This window comes from Doryrhamphus excisus, linkage group LG4 (genome assembly GCF_037039965.1).
Source record: "Doryrhamphus excisus strain RoL-2023G ecotype Guam linkage group LG4, RoL_Dexc_Guam_v1.1, whole genome shotgun sequence".
In the NCBI taxonomy this organism is placed as follows: Eukaryota; Metazoa; Chordata; class Actinopteri; order Syngnathiformes; family Syngnathidae; genus Doryrhamphus; species Doryrhamphus excisus.
In genome coordinates this window covers 15,391,320-15,411,079 of record NC_136360.1, presented here as the reverse complement: position 1 = coordinate 15,411,079, position 19,760 = coordinate 15,391,320, and the positions used below count along the sequence as shown (strand labels likewise).

Here is a 19,760-nt window from a genome sequence, read left to right as displayed (position 1 = left end):
TCCATCGTTCCTACTTGAGTGGGGGTGGAAGGGAGGAGAACATGAAAGCAGCCATTTAAAACAATAAAAAGAGGGCTGAGATGCTACAACGCTCCTGTGTGGTCTCCGGCTCCCTCTCTCTCTCTCTCTCTCTCTGGTTCCTCCCTCGCTCATATTCCCTCCAAGCCTATGAGCAGCGAGGGCCTTCCTTTCCTGACTACACCCAGCGTGGCTTTAAAAAGGCAGGTCTCGCTCTCCCCGCGCTTCTACCTTTCTTCTGAAAAGTAGCGTGCCAGCCTCTTCCCAGCCTCTCCGGTCTCCAGGTCACATCACACCAGGGATGCAGACGCCACGACCCTGGGCCCCCAGCTTCCCGCTTGTCCTGCTCGGAAGCCTGCTGCTGGCCGCAGACTGGACTGCCGTGCGGAGCCAAGGTGAGGAGTCAACAAGACTATTTGTAGCGCTCAGTGTGTGTGTGGATGCAGGTGAACTCCACTCGCCAGTGTGTGTGATGACTCACAGCAGGGTGCGCAAACTCAGGTGTGTGGGTGGAGTGGGGGCTCAGCTGGGGGGTCAGCAGTCCTACAGATAGAAGAAGCGGAGCCTCTTTTTCTGGACGCTTATTGCGTCTTTATGGACAAAACGTTACAGTTTGATTGTTCATGTTGCTTGGGAGTTCCAGGTGGATGTACTGTGTCATGCACGTGCACGTGCACGTGCACTCATCACACTTGCTTCCTCTTTGCAGTCCAATACGAGCATGAAAGAGAAGCATCCTACTGGGACGTGCAGGCCAAGGCAACATTGGATGCTGCATTGAGACTCCGCCCTCGAGAGCACCAGGCCAAGAACATCATCCTGTTCCTCGGAGATGGTATAGTCATTTTCTTCTTCTTTCATGGAATCCACACAAGCAAACTGCACACAGCTGGAGGTGTGGCTAGCGGAGAGGACTGAGTGGATGTGATGGAATAAGAGCGCCGTGCTCAGCCTGGGTCTGACACTTGGATCCACGATGCCGATTACCAGGATTCCTTCCTGGAACTCTGGCTCTGCATGGGTGGCGTGGATGGAAAAAGGTCATGTGAAGTCGTAACTGCCATCCAAATCGGAAGTGCCACCGAGGTTTCCTGGGTGGACAAATACTGGACTTCCCTTAACTTAACTGAAATGGAGCAATCCTCAATAAATAGACCAGCACCCTGCGACCCTGAAATGGATGGAAATGGATGGCTGGATGAGTACATACCTGTACTATGACATACACGTACCACTATGTACATGTACTATTACACACGTATGTGCCGGTCGAGTGCTGTTCAGAGAAAGTTTCATCACTTTCTAAGGACAGGAAGTGAAAACGGCAAGTCCTGGGAAAACAGGATGTTTGGTCACCGAATCTGTGACAGTGACTCTTATGAACCGGGGTTGGGAGGGGAAGGAAGGGCGAGCTGTGACGGTGGTCCTGAATCGAGAAAGTCCAAACGGTCGTATGTTTGTATATTTGTATATTTGTAACATTCCACTGGCCTCTTTCAGCCATGCGACTGCAGACGTTAGCATTGAGCCTGCCGCCAGAGTTGGAATGATGGTGTAGTCACGGCTTGGAAGTGGAGATGTTTCATACCAGATCCAGCCTCTTCTGGGGGGTCGTGGGTGGCTATGCTGGTCCGGCTTCACTTAGAACGTTGAAGTTCTCCTCAAATGAGTCAGATGCCAATGAGCTACCATGTCCATCCATCCGCTTTCGGTGGGGGTATGCCGGAGTCTATCCAAGCCGACTTCCAATGGCGGTGAGCTATGAAGTGTTGTGGGTTAGCGGTAGCGGCGTACAGTACGCTCTGAGAGATGAGATATCGTTCCAACGCTTGCCAAGTGCGGCTCCGTCTGGTTTTCATTAAAAAGCACATCCATCCGTGTGCACGTCCATTTGTCGGTCATAGCATTGAATTTGTTTACTTTTTACCTCAATTTGACAGCAACAGGCAGAGTTCTTCAAACAAAATGTTGGGTTTGGATTTCATAAACTGAAGAGACCTTGGGAAACGTTCATCTGTCAGCGAGGTTCAGAACATCTAAGAGAAGAAAATGAACTGAAAACCATGGTGGAAGTTCTCCTACCTTCCACCTCCAAGCATCCATTTTCCGTTCTGCCTGTCCTCATGAGTCACGGGTGACCGCAGTCCATCCCGATGCAGGGGACGCCCTGCACTGGTGGCCAGTCAGTCACAGGGCACACGTACTGGTGATGGCCTTCAACACGTGCTGTTGAACAGTAATAGAAGAGTGACGCGGAAGCACCGCTCCAGAAGCAACTCAGCAAACTGTCAATCTCTGTCAAGCAGGTATGGGCGTGTCCACTGTGTCGGCTGCTCGAATTCTGGAAGGTCAGATGGAGGGCAACTCGGGGGAGGAGACAGTTCTGGCGATGGACACCTTTCCATATGTGGCACTTTCCAAGGTATTCCATCACTCTATTATATGTGAGGCAACTTAAGCAACAGCATCTAGGAATACAAAGCAAGAACTCCTTGCTAGCAGCTTTTCACTGGCCTCACCCGCTGGCCTCACCTACCACTAACCTCACCTGCCACTAGCCTCACCTGCCACTAGCCTCACCTGCCACTAGCCTCACCTGCCATGAGCCTCACCTGCCGGTAGCCTCACCTACCACTAACCTCACCTACTACTAACCTCACCTGCCACTTGCCGCACCTGCCATTAGCTTCACCTGCCATTAGCCTCACCTGCCATTAACCTCACCTACGATTAGCCTCACGTACCAGTAGCCTCACCTGCCACTTGCCTCACCTACCACTGGCCTCACCCACCACTAGCCTCACCTACCAACTAGCCGCACCTGCTATTAGCCTCACCTGCCACTAGCCTCACCTGCCACTAGCCTCACTTGCCACTGACCTCACCTACCACTAACCTCACCTGCCACTAGCCTCACCTGCCACTAGCCTCACCTACCAACTAGCCGCACCTGCTATTAGCCTCACCTGCCACTAGCCTCACCTGCCACTAGCCTCACCTGCCACTAGCCTCACTTGCCACTAACCTCACCTGCCACTAGCCTCACCTGCCACTAGCCTCACCTGCCACTAGCCTCACCCCCACTAGCCTCACCCACCACTAACCTCACCTGCCACTAGCCTCACCCCCCACTAGCCTCACCCGCACCCGCCTCACCCGCCACTAGCCTCACCTGCCACTGACCTCACCTACCACTAACCTCACCTGCCACTAGCCTCACCTGCCACTAGCCTCACTTGCCATGAGCCTCACCCACCACTAACATCACCTACCACTAGCCTCACCTGCCACTATCCTCACCTGCCACTAGCCTCACCTGCCACTAGCCTCACCTGCCACTGACCTCACCTACCACTAACCTCACCTGCCACTAGCCTCACCTGCCACTAGCCTCACCTGCCACTAGCCTCACCCCCCACTAACCTCACCCACCACTAACCTCACCTGCCACTAGCCTCACCCCCCACTAGCCTCACCCGCACCCGCCTCACCCGCCACTAGCCTCACCTGCCACTCGCCTCAGCTGCCACTAGCCTCACTTGCCACGAGCCTCCCCCACCACTAACATCACCTACCACTAGACTCACCTGCCATTAGCCTCACCTGCCATTAGCCTCACCTGCCACTAGCCTCACCTGCCACTAGCCTCACCTGCCACTAGCCTCACCTGCCACTAGCCTCACCTGCCACTGACCTCACCTACCACTAACCTCACCTGCCACTAGCCTCACCTGCCACTAGCCTCACCTGCCACTAGCCTCACCCCCCACTAACCTCACCCACCACTAACCTCACCTGCCACTAGCCTCACCCCTCACTAGCCTCACCCGCACCCGTCTCACCGGCCACTAGCCTCACCTGCCACGAGCCTCAGCTGCCACTAGCCTCACTTGCCACGAGCCTCACCCACCACTAACATCACCTACCACTAAACTCACCTGCCATTAGCCTCGCCTGCCACTAGCCTCACCTGCCACTCGCCTCACCTGCCACTAGCCTCATCTGCCACTGCCAACTGTTGTGTGGGCACAGCCTCCAAGGTTGTCCACTAAGTGACTACTATGTTTCCCATGTATCATCTGGCCTGAAGACTTGGCCCTCCAAGGTCTGGCTGAAGAGGAATGGAGGCCAAGTCAACAATTAAATTTGAAAAGCTGACATTGTGGTCAAATAAGAGAAAGCAGAGTTGCATCAAACGTCATGTGTCTTTCATTATGATAATCATAGAGAGAAACTACTCAAGATGGATGATATAAGAATATTCTGGCATGGTTGATCTTTTGCAGGAAGATTATATGCTTGTCATGTCAATTATCTTGTTCCTCTACTTTTGGCTTGTCCACAGCAGATCACGTGTTTTCCCGTTCTTAGCATCTTCCTGCGACCTGCATGTCCTCTGCAGCCAACATGTGCTGTCTTTGTTGACCCTTGCATTGCCTGGAATAGCGTGTCTTTGTCTCTGCAGACCTACAGTGTAGACAAGCAGGTAGCAGACAGCGCTAGCACGGCTACAGCCTACCACTGCGGCATCAAAGCCAACGCCAAAACCATCGGCCTGAGCGCCAGCGCTGTGGCCTACGAATGTAACACCACGTTTGGGAATGAGGTCTATTCCGTCTTGCGACGTGCAAAGGCCAAAGGTGAATAAATGCATGTGCTGTGGAATGGAAAGTTGAAGCAGTTCATGTGATATGTTCTTATCTGGATCAAAAAATGAATACAGCTATCATCTGATTAGCACCGTGCCGGACTACAGTTCAATGTCCAGAGGACATGATCATTTCAATGTGGCTACCATGTTTATCTTTCCAAAGCAGTCATTGTTTGAAGGCGATTATAAATGACAATATTCATTTAGAAGAGAAATGTGGATTTATTGCGTAGCCACCGAGGATCCTACCTTCAATTTCTAATGTAATCGTCCTTATTTCGAAACAAAAAAAGTCCAACATCTCTTCACTATCCAGGTAAATCGGTCGGCATTGTGACCACCACTCGGGTCCAGCACGCCTCACCAGCTGCTGCCTACGCCCACTCGGTTAGCCGCAGCTGGTACAGCGACGCTGATCTTCCCAGCAGCGCCCGCCATCAGGGGTGCGTGGACATCGCTACCCAGCTCGTCACCAACGTTGACATCGACGTACGTGACTCTGACTTTTGGTGCCATTTTTCATGTGACAGCTCCTTGCCTTGAATTGTTAGATTCCGTTTCAATTCAATGTCAATGACGAATGGGTGGAACTTATTGTTGACCAAACTTCCTGTCATCCTGACCGGATGGAATGCCACAACGTTTCTTTTGTATCAAATTGAGGGCAATCACAATGTTGTTGGCCCAGCGATGGGTTATTTAGGGAACATTTAGGTTATTTAGGGAACAGTTAGGTTATTTAGGGAACATTTAGGTTATTTAGGGAACAGACTTGACTGGTAACATTTTGATGAAAAACATTTCATACAAAAATCTTCTGACTTGCATGAGTTGAACAAATACTGTAATTTCTATACAATGGAGCTTGACTGACAAGTCTGCCGTATCAGCTGATCCAGAGCCATCCCACAACAGCTGGTTACCCAATTTCCCCCCTCCAGGCATCCAATTGGCTCAGCTGATGCCTCGTCTGCCTAACGTCATCCAGGGAGCTCCGGCAGTGGCAGCCTGCCGACTCCTTTCTTCAAATCACAAGCCATTTTCTTGGTCATGGTTTGTTTGATCGTAAAGCGCCAAATATGAAACATATTCTTTTGAGTGCAGGAGAAATATGAGCTTTCTTTTTTCCAGTCGAGGCAAGTCTAATCCTGCCTGGCCAAAGATGTCACCCAACCGGCATGAGCGTATTTCACACAGAGGTTGCGTAATAGACCGGAGCACCTTGTTGCTTTATGGTTTGCCAAGAGAAAACCAGCAGGCCACCAACATCCCAAAAAATCCCAATTTCTTTTGGGAACCGTTTCAGGTACAGTGTATCATGACTCCTCATGTCCATTGAAGGTGATCCTGGGAGGAGGGAGGATGTACATGACCCCAAAGGGCACTTCGGACCCTGAGTACCCAACCTCCAACTCTCGCCGGGGCGACCGCAAAGACCGGAGGAACCTCATAGACGTCTGGTTAAAGGCTAAACCGGTAGGCTCGCTGAAAGAAGCACTTTTGATGACTCCCGGAGATATCTGTCACACTTTGTCACCTGATGTGTCTTTCAGAACAAGAATTCCCGCTACGTTTGGCACAGGAAGGACTTTGACGAGATAAACGTTGAAACTACCGACCGACTCATGGGTGGGTAACTCGGCAGTTGAACATGCATGCAGGCAAACATAAGCCAATACTGGAATATGTACAGTCATTGATTGGCAGGACTCACACGCTGGTCATCACGCTGCTGAGAAACAATTCCGTCTTATCTGTGTTGTCAAACATTTCCAAGGGCTGAGAAAGGAGAGGTCAACTTTATAGCAACGTGAAGTCATCATAAATTCTCCTGACAGTGTTGATAAAGTCAAGGGCACGTTTCTGGCGCCGTAGAGATCAGCGTGTTGTTCTTCTTGACACCATTTGGACGCTGAGAAGTCAATCATTTACATAATCTTTGTTGGGTGTCTGTAACGTCTCGCCAAGGTTGACAGGCACATGTTTAGCGCTGAGTTCGATCACCGATTCTTGTAAATCAGAACTCATCACTGCAGGTCGTCCGTGGTGATTTTCAGCTGAACTATTTCCACCAAATACTTTCTACACAGGAAGTGAAGTACCATGCACCATCTCTACTTGTGAGCTCCAACCAGGCTACCATCACCTGCTAGCATTTAGCCCTTCTTTCCTAATCCTAATCTGATTCTTGTGGTGAAATTCCTGTTCTTGTGGTTTCAGGTCTGTTTGAGCCAAAGGATATGAGATTTGAGGTTTTTCGAAATGTTACCAGAGACCCGTCCATTGTGGAGATGACCGAGAAAGCCATTCAAATCCTCAGCAAGAATCCAAATGGATACTTCCTGTTTGTGGAAGATGAGTACATGAACATAACATTTGGGACTGATGTCCCGTGTAGAAGCAGGGCCCTGCCATCCGTGGCATCCGTGGCATCCGTGGTTGCCATGGGGCATAGAGCGCCGAGTCAGCCCGAGTCAAATCAGCGTTGCCATGGCAATTGACAGCATACAGTAGAATATGAGGATGAAATTCACATACTCGGCTGCTGGTGTAATGCTACAGCTGCTACCAAAAGTATTCAAGTGCATTCAACTATGGAAAAGTCGTCATTTTGGAATATATTTTATATTTTTGGAATATAAAATTCAGCTTCAGGCCTTAGACCAGGACCTAGTCCCTCTATAGAAGTAAAATTGTATGAGCACCTTATACTTTATTGTTATCCAGCTTTGTAGGAACCAGGATCAGCTTTATTGGCTTTTATTTTGAAATCCACAGCATGGCTGACGATGATCAAGCTAGTTGCTAACAAAGCACGGGCTAATCGAACATCACCTCTTGTTTGTGATTACGAGGGAGGATCGATCACGGCCACCATGACGGCATCGCCAAACTCGCCCTGACAGAGGCCGTCATGTTGGACCGCGCCATCGAGCGCGCCTCGCAGCTCACCCAAGAATCGGATACGTTGACTGTCGTCACGGCCGACCACTCTCACGTCTTCACCTTTGGAGGCAACACCCCTCGAGGAAATCCCATCTTCGGTAGGAGCGTCCATACGCCGTGTGACCGTGCGTGTCCTCTCATTGGCCACCATTTCTCTCGGCAGGTCTCGCCCCCAAAAAAGCAGATGACCAAATGCCTTTCACCAGCATCCTCTACGCCAACGGCCCTGGCTACGTGCATGTGAACGGCACCAGGGGGAACATCACCATGGTGGATTACTGTAAGCTAATCATGTGACGCCATGTTGAAATGTAACCTTCACTGGCCTGTTCTGCCTCGTCGTGTTCTCCCTTAGCCATCTTCACACGCCTGACCCGTTTCTTCCATACCTTGTTCTGCACCATCAGCATCGGGCATGGCATGACTGTATACTGAATGGGGCATCAGTTCCTCAGTAACTACTCTAAATGTATGGGCCTTGGTCACCAGTTCCTCAGTTACCACTCTAAATGTATGGGCCTTGGTCATCAGTTCCTCAGTAACTACTCTAAATGTATGGGCCTTGGTCATCAGTTCCTCAGTAACTACTCTAAATGTATGGGCCTTGGTCAACAGTTCCTCAGTAACTACTCTAAATGTATGCTCTGTAGTCATCAGTTCCTCAGTAACTACTCTAAATGTATGGGCCTTGGTCATCAGTTCCTCAGTAACTACTCTAAATGTATGGGCCTTGGTCAACAGTTCCTCAGTAACTACTCTAAATGTATGCTCCTTAGTCATCAGTTCCTTGTGAGTTCCTCAGTAACTACTCAATGTATGCTCTTTAGTCATCAGTTCCTCAGTAACTACTCTAAATGTATGGGCCTTGGTCATCAGTTCCTTAGTAACTACTCTAAATGTATGGGCCTTGGTCATCAGTTCCTTAGTAACTACTCTAGATGTATGGGCCTAGGTCATCAGTTCCTCAGTAACTACTCTAAATGTATGCTCCTTAGTCATCAGTTCCTCAGTAACTACTCTAAATGTATGCTCCTTAGTCATCAGTTCCTCAGTAACTACTCTAAATGTATGCTCCTTAGTCATCAGTTCCTCATGAGTTCCTCTGTAACTACTCTAAATGCGTGAGTGTTTCAGTAAGTACTGTATGTTTGTGTGCGTTAGTGTAAAGTGAGAGCCCTTCATGTGTTTACGTAGATCAGAGTTCTCCTGTGTTGTTTAGACTCCACTGAGACACATTTCTCTGCTGTAAGTGTGACGGAGGAAGAATGTATGAATTGGTGGCCCAAAGGCCCCGTGTTTAATAACCTGTAGATACGGACCGGAGCTGGAATGCTGGAAATAATGACCCAAGTTTTTTAATTACGGTAGAAGGAATCCAAGCGAGGAGGTGACTCAAGGCTACAGGAGGATTTATGTGTTTCTGCATGCTCTTTGGGCTTTCTGAGGTCTTCCCTTCTTATGTGCAGATGATGAAGAGTACATGCAGCAGGCCGCCGTCCCGCTTGACGCCGAGACACACGGCGGCGAAGATGTCGCCATTTACGCCAAAGGCCCCATGGCTCATCTCTTTCACGGGGTGAAGGAGCAAAACTACGTGGCGCACGTCATGGCTTACGCAGCCTGCTTGGAACCCTACACAGACTGCCCCCCCCAAGCATCCGCCGGGCGCATACACACGTCCTCCAAGCTCCTCTTTGGACTAATGGGCCTCATGTGGATGTTCAGATGACACCCGAGCACCCACATGCGCCGTAGCCATGTTATGCAATCCCCACCGCTACGCCGCACGGACTCGCACCCGCCAACACGCACGTCAGGCGTGTGGAGTCAGACCGACCAATGGCAGCAAACATCCTGACATCTCGTTTTGAAATGCAGGCAGCCGCCTTGTGCAAATACACAGGAACAGGAACAACAAACATTATTTCCTGTCACTTCCATTCATCTTTTATTTCTAACTAAACTACAAACATGCACAAAGTAGTTTGCTACTAGTATAATAATAATAATAATTATTATTATTATTATTTACACATGGATCTGAGGCTCACACACCCAGAATAAGTTGAAGGCCGCCAGGAGCCCTTTGAAGAGAATGTATCTTTGATGGCTTTATTCACGTCGTATCTGGACCTGGTTGCCGTGACACCTTCCTGTTTGGTTGGCCAGCTTCCTGTCACTACTCTCTTTCACTCCCACGAATGTATTTCCTATGCAAGATGCATTTTCAAACACTGTTTTGTAATATAAGGATTAAGAATATTCTTGGTGTCTTCATGGTTTTTCATACTTTTAGGGATCTTGCTGTATACACACAAATACAAGAAGTTCTGTCCAACAGATTAGCTTCTTCACAACATCCAGCAACTTCCATCACTTCAGTTCTGACGCCAATGATGCTTACATCGATGGATATAGCATTGATGTAAGCTAACAGTTCAACTTCTATGAGCTATTTCTGTTGCCATGGGTATATTGTCCAAACAAAGGGACACTCACATGCTAATGCTAATGTTTTATTCTATGTCATCATGAATACTAGTGACTGTGGAAAACATCACATGGTCAACAGTCTGGGGTGGGGGGGTGTTAGTTCCTTTATCATTCTATGACCCATGTTGGGGGGGCGGGGCTCACATGGACATGAAGACATCATTTAACGAGTCGCCTTTGACAACCTGGTGAATCTCCAACACCAAGTACACCAACGATCTCCTGGGTTCCCGTCAGAAGCCCTCCAGATCCCTCCACCCCTGGCTCGATTCCATTCCCTTGTGGCAGCACCCTGTTGGACAATCCTGTCAGAGCCCTGACGTGGACTATGCCCAATGCCCCATCATCTCTGATGGAAACCCGTAAAGGCCTTCCCGGAGGACCAGAGCCCACCAGATTGCATCAACGCTCTTTGAGAAACCGCATCAGTCTTCAAAGCTCAAGTCCAGTTGTTCCTGAGTGTTTTTGCCGCTCTGGTAGACCTCCTGCTTTTGGTGCAGCGGGACTCACCTTCCCTCCTGCCTGAGCGTCGCCCACCGAGGACACCCCCCCCCCCCACGCCTCTTCACGTACTTGATGAGTTTCAGTACTAAGGCGTCCGCATTCTGGAGTTCAGCCCATGACCCCGAACCAACTCCAGACAGTTCCACGTGTGTATGTTGCATACATGCCCTTTGTCCCTCGGTTGCGGCCATAAAAAGGCCGTGCGACTCAGTCCCGTGTGCAATATCTGTAAGTACGCCGAGCGTCGATACCATGGCCGGGAAACACACGCTGCTTTTCTTTGGATTACTGATTTTCATTGCAATCAGACGGACTTTGTCTGTTTCAGGTAAAGATTTGTTCCTTTCTTTAATTGGAGATGATGTGTGGAATTCTTCAAGTCAGCCAGTAGATCAGATCATCCATCATTCATCAGCTTTGCTCTAATGCTTTCACTCCAACTTCTCCAATGAGTTGTCTGAGCTGCATCAGATGATGCTCTGCTTCTTTCTCCTGCAGAGGAAGAGCTCCACGCCAGCTACTGGAACAACAAAGGCAAGCAAGCACTTCACACTGCCCTCAACATCCAGCCTAATCTCCACCGAGCCAAGAACATCATCCTCTTCCTGGGGGACGGTGAGTCCCAGGAAGCTTCCTTCAAGGAGCTCGCTAATTAGATGCCACTGGAGCATGAAAGCCAAATGTTCATCACCGTGGCAAACCGCTTCTCAGAGGAAGAGATCAAAAGAGCGGGAAGTAAACGGGTGTTCTCACGGCTGAGGGAGATGACGTTTGCTTCTTCTTCATGATGATGATGAAATAAACTCAGGATGCACAGGAAGTGGGAATCACCCAGGTCCTTCACCGGCTCTCCAGAAGCCTCCGCAGCAGGGGAGTCCAAAGTCCAGATGTTTTTATTGGCCTGTGGTTTCTAAAAATAGAATTGTAGGTTGTAGTTTGATGAGAAAGTCGTAGTTTCATGAGACTAGCTGTCACCATGCGGGAGTTAGCCTGCTTGCCGGTTTGATTCCTTTCCTTTGCCTTCGTTCCAAGTCCCATGCTTTTATTTTGTAGTCACTTCCTTTGTTGTTCCTTTCAGGTTGTTCCTGCCTTTACTCTCTTTTTTCACCTGCCTCTAATTTTCAGTTGTCTATTTAATACTTAATACTGGTTGGAGCGTTGCCTTCGTTAGTCTTTCTATGCCGTTTGTTTGCTTAGTTTCCGTTTCCTGTTGCTGCTTAGCCGCAATAATTTGTTAAAAAAATTTTTTACCTGCACTTGGTACTGCTCTCTGCATCCTGGGGTTGCATGGCAACACGACCAAGCCTGAACAAACAATAACACAACTTCATGAAAAATATATAATTGTTTTAAAGCATAAAGCTGACCTCTTATGAATGCCAGGTGATAGCACCTTCATGTACGCCAGGTAATAGCACCTTCATTTCATGTACGCCAGGTGATAGCACCTTCATGTACACCAGGTGATAGCACCTTAATGAATGCCAGTTGATAGCACCTTACTGTACACCAGGTGATAGTACCTTCATGTACGCCAGGTGATAGCACCTTACTGTAAGCCAGGTGATAGCACCTTCATGTACGTCAGGTGATAGCACCTTACTGTACGCCAGGTGATACCACCTTCATGTACGCCAGGTGATAGCACCTTAATGAATGCCAGGTGATAGCACTTTACTGTATACCAGGTGATAGCACCTTCATGTACGCCAGGTGATAGCACCTTACTGTACGCCAGGTGATACCACCTTCATGTACGCCAGGTGATAGCACCTTAATGAATACCAGGTGATAGCACCTTACTGTAAGCCAGGTGATAGCACCTTAATGAACGCCAGGTGATAGCACCTTCACTTGATGTACGCCAGGTGATAGCACCTTAACGAATGCCAAGTGATAGCACCTTACTGTACGCCAGGTGATAGCATCTTAATGAATACCAGGTGATAGCACCTTACTGTACGCCAGGTGATAGCACCTTAATGAATACCAGGTGATAGCACCTTACTGTACGCCAGGTGATAGCACCTTAATGAATACCAGGTGATAGCACCTTACTGTACGCCAGGTGATACCACCTTCATGTACGCCAGGTGATAGCACCTTAATGAATGCCAGGTGATAGCACTTTACTGTATACCAGGTGATAGCACCTTCATGTACGCCAGGTGATAGCACCTTACTGTACGCCAGGTGATACCACCTTCATGTACGCCAGGTGATAGCACCTTAATGAATACCAGGTGATAGCACCTTACTGTAAGCCAGGTGATAGCACCTTAATGAACGCCAGGTGATAGCACCTTCACTTGATGTACGCCAGGTGATAGCACCTTAACGAATGCCAAGTGATAGCACCTTACTGTACGCCAGGTGATAGCATCTTAATGAATACCAGGTGATAGCACCTTACTGTACGCCAGGTGATAGCACCTTAATGAATACCAGGTGATAGCACCTTACTGTACGCCAGGTGATAGCACCTTAATGAATACCAGGTGATAGCACCTTACTGTACGCCAGGTGATAGCACCTTACTCTCAGCTTACGTCAGTTGAACTCCCATACTCCGTGAGTGTCACCGGGTACGGCGTGGTTGCTGATGTGATCTAACGTTCAGTTTTTCGCCACCTGCCTCCAGGTATGGGGATGACAACGCTAACTGCTGCTCGCATCCTCAAAGGCCAACTTGCAGGACATTCAGGAGAAGAGACCAGCCTGGTGATGGATACGTTCCCTCACTGTGCCTTGTCCAAGGTCAGCCTGCTCATATTCACAAAGAGCGAGTGAGAAATATCAAGAAAAATGGCTCAATTATCACAAAATCCAGCACCATTCATGTCCAAAGATGTGATGATAGTCCCAAGGTCTTGTGACACAATCCATGCCAAACAATCCACTGCACCACTGGACGAATAAGGATAGTCAAAGTCCTGAGCTAACTCCCATGGAGATGTTGTGGCATGGCCTTCAAAAGGGGCTTCATGCCAGAAAAGACAACACAGACTCATTGCAAGTTATCACCAAGGCTTGGTTGCACTTGATCCTGCAGGTGGCCCAAGCGCTAATTAGCTTAAATGACGGATGGGGCAAAGCCTTCTTCCCTCCATTATGTAGCCATGATGTTCTTTGGGATTGCAGACGTATAACGTAGACCAACAGATGCCAGACAGTGCCGGTACAGCCACGGCGTACCTTTGTGGTGTGAAGGCCAACTATGGCACCTTGGGGGTCACCGCCGCCACCCCCAGATATAACTGCAGCGCTGTCCGTGGGAACGAAGTGACATCCGTGTTGCATCGGGCCAAGCAGGCAGGTAAGCGTTGGTTCAGGTAAACAATCAAACTAGCAGACTGTTTCTACGAGGCTACTTCTTGTTCCAGGGAAGTCTGTGGGAATTGTCACGACCACCCGAGTGCAGCATGCCTCCCCAGGTGCAGCCTATGCCCACACCGCTAATCGAGGATGGTACGCCGACTCCGATCTCAGCACTGAGGCCGTCCAAAATGGCTGTCGGGACATCTCGTATCAACTTGTTCACAACACGGAGATAAACGTAAGCTTTAAAGCAAAGTGGATTTTGAAGAGCTGGGGTGTCACCATGGCAGCTGGAGTCCGAGTCTGGGGGAGGCTGGGTCCTATCACGTAAAAAAAAAAGTACAACTCCCCAATCTTCTCAGTGGTTCTTCACAACACAGGTTTTTCTTGCCGACTCCTTGCTGGCAGCGCCCTTATCCGGCTTCCCAGCATGCCTTGTGGCATTGTCTGGTGAAAGCTGGATGTTTCCAGTTAACGTGGTTGTTGTTCAATGCTCCACATTGTTGGACTACATAGGACAAACAGGATGTTACATGTTGGGCCATCACTTTTGATTGTAGTTAGCGTTGTGGCTAGTGACCCCCCCCCTGTTCATTTCACTGTGGACCAGCCCACTGAGTTCAGTGTCAGCTAGTGCTTGCCCAATTTAGCAGGCTGGACGCCTGGGCCGCCCAACACTAAACTTTGATGTCAAAGAGGGGTCAATAAAACACAGAATATGAGTTTGAGACCCCTTTGCCTGGAACCCTGGGATGTAACGATCATCAGCAGAAAATGAATAAATACAATGACATCTTGGTTAGCATTAGCAAAAAATCCATGTGACCAATACGTCATGCATCTTGTTGTGTTATTCATACACTATGTGTTCTTAACCATAACCTGCATGGAAAGCTTTCTATATCTTCCAGAATCTGCACCCATTCCAGCTGAATTTTTTTGGATTTCATTTATTCCACTCGTGGAATAACCCCACAAACCCATAAACCACACCCACGCCCACTTGGCTGTGATTGGTCCCACTCATCATGTACAGCTAACAGTTCGTACCCGGGCATGCCCATATAAGGCACACAGCACACTGTTTTGTCACGTTAAACTCTGTGAAATCGAGCATTCAGAGCCATCCCAAACATTTTTCAGGGTACACTTCCAAACGCACAACCTCATGATCGGAAACTTTTACATTTATATATATTTATTAACATTTATAGGTCAGAAAAATAGAAAAGCATATTAGGTCCCCTTGACTGTGTCTTTATCACCAAACATCCTTAGCTTCTTGTGGCCATGCGCTGGACAAAGTAGCTGTCTTGTTAAGTTCCAAAATGGCCAGTAGAAGCGGACGTAGCCCGTCTATGATGTCATCAGAGGTTGACTCCAAACATGTTTTTATAGCTTTACATAATGCAAGTGTAACCAAAGACACGGTGTGACAGCCAGACACAACACGGCCATCTTCCTGTTTGCAACTCAATCCTTCTTGATGGAAAGGAACTTGGAACGTTCTCTGGCCCCATTTGGGTTATTGAGGTGAAAAACACGACTAAATTCAAGAAGAAACTTGTGGTGGTGTACGTCTGTTGTCTGGCTGTCATGTCATGTCTTGGCCAAGAGTCCCATCAGAAATCACGTCTTCACCGGAGGTCAAGTAACCTCACACGTTCAGGTATTCATCATTGACATGCATTTGGAATTGGTTACTGCATCCAAAACTACTAATGTCCGACTATATAAACAGTTTGTGTTTACATTATTCCTGATGTGAAAAATGGATCCCTTGTGGAAGAAATGAAGGACTCTAACCAAGGTTCCACCCTAATAGCAAATAATAATACAAACGTTATTATTCTTCTCCAGGTCATACTTGGCGGTGGTCGAGAGTATATGTTTCCCAGAGACGTGCAAGACCCAGAATATCCCTCCGTGAGAGGAGATCGAGATGATGGACAGAACCTTATTGTGGAGTGGATGAAGAATAAAAATGTAACTACTAACTACTACCAGGTAGTACACTGATGTACTAATGTGTAGTAAGTGTATTTGTGTTCTTTTCATGGCTACCAGAACGTGAAATATGTTTGGAACAAAAAACAATTCGACGCCGTCGATCCTACAAAGACAGACTTTCTGATGGGTGAGTACACGAAAGTATGACAAAGAATACTACAAACTAATATACACCTGGGAAACCACAATGAGCACATTGTATGCCTGGAGAAATACGTACATGTACAGGAGTTGTTAGGAGTACTTTTTAGTAGACATCCCATGCACTAACTAACAAACTAAACCTATTCTCTCTCCCGTCAGGTCTTTTTGAACCCAAGGACTGTCGCTACGAGATGGAGCGGAACCGCTTAACCGACCCATCCCTCACTGAGATGACGGAGAAAGCCATTCGGATTCTCAGCAGAAACCCTAAAGGATATTTCCTCTTTGTGGAAGATAAGTCTCATTGTTCCTCTAAGATCCTCCAAAGCCATACTATGACTATGATAGTATGGATGGGGGGCACGGGACCTAACAGGAACCCACGTGTGACCCTGGCAGTCTTTGTCTTCCAAGGGGGAGAATCGACCACGGTCACCATGGCGGGAGGGCCAAAAGGTCACTCACCGAGACTGTGGAATTTGACCGAGCCATCGGGCGAGCAGCTGAACTCACAAATGAGCTTGACACCCTGTCTATCGTCACTGCGGACCACTCCCACGTCTTTTCCTTTGGGGGCCATTCAGCCAGAGGAAACCCCGTTTTAGGTCAGATGATGAGAGTTGGCCCGAGGGAACTCAGGCTGGCGTAACCGTATCACGTCGTCTACAGGGGTTTCCCGTACGATTGCTGACGACAACAAGCGCTTTACCACGGCTGCGTATGCAAATGGTCCAGGATACCAGTTTGTCAATGGAACTCGTCCAGATGTCAATGAGACCATTTCATGTGAGTAGGACTTCAGATCCACAAAGCAATATGCTGGCTCCATCTGGTGGTCTGAGATGTTGCATGCTGGATGTTCACAAGGTATGAACACAACCGCTTTACACTCATGCCTCCTCCAGCCCAGACTCAGACCAGACCCTGATGGGTGCTAGGTCAACTTTTTATTAGAAATACAGTAGATACAGGCAACTATCGCCTCAAGGCAGCTGCTCAAAACACGGCATGAACATGCAATGCTTCCTCGTTCTCTTCTTCTACAGATTTATTCCCTAACAGTAAGTAAGTGTCATTGCCCTCTTTAGTCCACATGCTACACAGCAACTGTCAACTACGTAGTATTCCTGCTGATACAGCAACATGAATGGCACCTCCTGGAGAAATGCCTTATATTTGTATTTTTGTTCATTATTCCATTTTATGCTGAATTTAATACATCAACTTTGGCTAAATATGCATATTTATAACCACAGGGTTTGTAGTCTACATATGCTGCACCAATACTATACATATCTATATATATAATACATAAGTATATTATTGACCTGTTAGTCAGAAAGAGACACTTTGAACCATTTTTATGTATTTTTGGCCTAAATGAAGCATGATTCAAGCATAAAATGACTTAATGAACTTAAATACAAATCCAGTTGAAGATGATTAAAATTCATCAAATGTTGGTTGTAGTCTACTTTTGCCATTAGGTGTCACTAGTAAAACATTATCTCACATCAGGCACAATAATACCAATAATAATCACCATACTATTATCATGACAATCATAACAGTAGCAACAGGGGGGTACTGTTGTGGCCCTACTCCAGCTAAAACTCAACTCTGTCTACTCTTACTATTAGGTTATTAAGTTATTATGTTATTAGGTTATTAGGTTACATTATCTCACAACAGGTAGATCCTATGTGGCGACTCCATAATCAGAAAAAAGAAACAAAACAATAATAGCAATAAAATTCACCATACCATCATCATGAAAATCAGAACAATAACAACAGGGTACTGTTGTGGCCCTACTTATATTCTCTGACTATATCTACTATCCTGTGTAATACCAGTGTGTCGTGATATTAAACCTGTATGTAAAAGGTGGGAAACAGGTGTTCTACGGTCTAAATATGCAAATATTGATTGCATGTATTATTATCACGTTCAGTTGTGGAACCAAGTAACCGCGATCAAGGAGGGATGAGTGTAGGTTGGGGTATCAGGTGCAGGCTCCTCTACCACAAACACTCAATTTTAAGGATAAAACCTAGATCTGCATATGGACGAGGGTCAAAAAGGCATAGAGAAATGTCCATTTCTCAAATAACATATTGATCCAAATATAAGACGACTGTGATTATAAGACATAAAGAATTGAGACACATTGAAAAAATATTGATCTGCAATGGTCTTTTGCTTATCCTCCAGCGGGCGATGAGTACCGTCAACAGGCGACAGTGCCTCTTGATTCAGAGACCCACGGCATTGAAGATGTGGCCATCTTTGCCAAAGGTCCCATGTCCCACCTCTTCCACGGGGTTCAGGAGCAGAGCTACATCGCCCATGTGATGGCGTATGCAGCTTGTCTGGATCCTTACGAGAACTGCCAACTCACCTCTCCCAACCATGCTGGGTCCATCTACCCCAGCTTGCTGCTTCTCCTTCTGGGCATACTTTCCATGGTCTCCCTTGCGTGAGACGCCCGACATGTCCTGTCATCATTACTGTTGTATGTCCATCTGGGGCTCTGGTGGTCGAACCCCTACCATTCCTGGTGATGTGTATTTATTAAGATGACCTCTGACTGGCTTCCACGTCCCAAAAGATGAATGTTGGGCTAACTGGAGACTCCAAATTGTCCGTAGTGTGAAAACCTGTATGTGTGTGTGAGACCTGTGACTGACTGGTGGCCACCCTGCCTCTCGCCCACAGTCAGCTAGGGTAGGCTCCAGCTCACCATCAAATGGATGGATGACGATGACCTTGTGTTAAGTGTACTGAAATTAAAATCTGATATCAATGTGGCAACACGCCTTTTTTATTTTGAAGAGATTATGGCAGTTGTTTCTCAGATATTGATTGATAGTGAATGGATAGTGAGTGAATAGTCACAGGAAGTGGATAGTAAATGTCTGTGCTCTCTTTCACTTGACTTTCTTCGTATTACAGAAAGATATTTTGGACTTTAGCCATTACAATTATGGAAGCTAAACATGACCATATATGATATATATACTATAGGCCTGATATAGCACAATATTAATAATACATGCTACATACTGTATGTTCATACTGTAGGCCTTTCGTTATGGGCCTGCAATGCAGAGCAGCCCATGTTAATATTCAGCTTTTTCTTCTTTAGTTATTATACCTTAATTTTAATTAATCTTAATTAATGTGGCCAATTTAAAAATGTGATGAACAATACGTAGACATAGGACGGTTAGGGAGGAATGCACATTATATTCAAAATATTAAATATGATTTAAATATAAATATTAGAAATATTATAGAGAGAAACAATACTTTGGGAGAAAAAGTAAAAGAAGAGAGAGACATAATAAATCTGCAAAAGGATGCAAGAAGTAAAAACAAATAAATCCAAATACTTTGGGAGAAAAAATAAAAGACAGATATGATAAGCTTGCAAAAAAGGATGCAAGAAGAAACAAAAATAATAGTAATAATAATAAAAATAGACCAAAATAAAACAAATTACAACAAAAATGAATAATTATTCTCTCTTCCTCATGTTACATAGATGGTTTCGTGAATTATTGATAAGTGTAAATAATGCAGAAATGGGGTCCATATTTCAATGAAGGCTGGTATTATAGTGTCCATAACTTTCAATTAATCAGTATTTACCATGAATAAAAGAAAAAATACA

General features: G+C 47.0%; 2 protein-coding genes across 2 annotated transcripts; both read left to right on the top strand.

Moving 5' to 3' along the window:
- The first annotated feature begins 288 nt into the window (after positions 1-288).
- Positions 289-9,860, top strand: alpi.1 (alkaline phosphatase, intestinal, tandem duplicate 1). The gene is made up of 11 exons (XM_058073197.2): positions 289-413; positions 728-853; positions 2,325-2,440; positions 4,484-4,658; positions 4,986-5,158; positions 6,011-6,145; positions 6,223-6,298; positions 6,890-7,024; positions 7,522-7,713; positions 7,779-7,895; positions 9,082-9,860. The coding sequence occupies exons 1-11, from the start codon at positions 320-322 to the stop codon at positions 9,342-9,344; spliced, it is 1,602 nt and encodes a 533-aa protein (XP_057929180.2). The 5' UTR covers positions 289-319; the 3' UTR covers positions 9,345-9,860.
- Positions 9,861-10,864: 1,004 nt separating this feature from the next.
- On the top strand, positions 10,865-18,567 carry LOC131129458 (alkaline phosphatase-like). The gene is made up of 11 exons (XM_058073062.2): positions 10,865-10,940; positions 11,111-11,227; positions 13,254-13,369; positions 13,754-13,928; positions 13,996-14,168; positions 15,791-15,916; positions 15,998-16,067; positions 16,244-16,382; positions 16,499-16,689; positions 16,754-16,870; positions 18,299-18,567. The coding sequence occupies exons 1-11, from the start codon at positions 10,865-10,867 to the stop codon at positions 18,565-18,567; spliced, it is 1,569 nt and encodes a 522-aa protein (XP_057929045.2).
- The last annotated feature ends 1,193 nt before the right edge of the window (positions 18,568-19,760 follow it).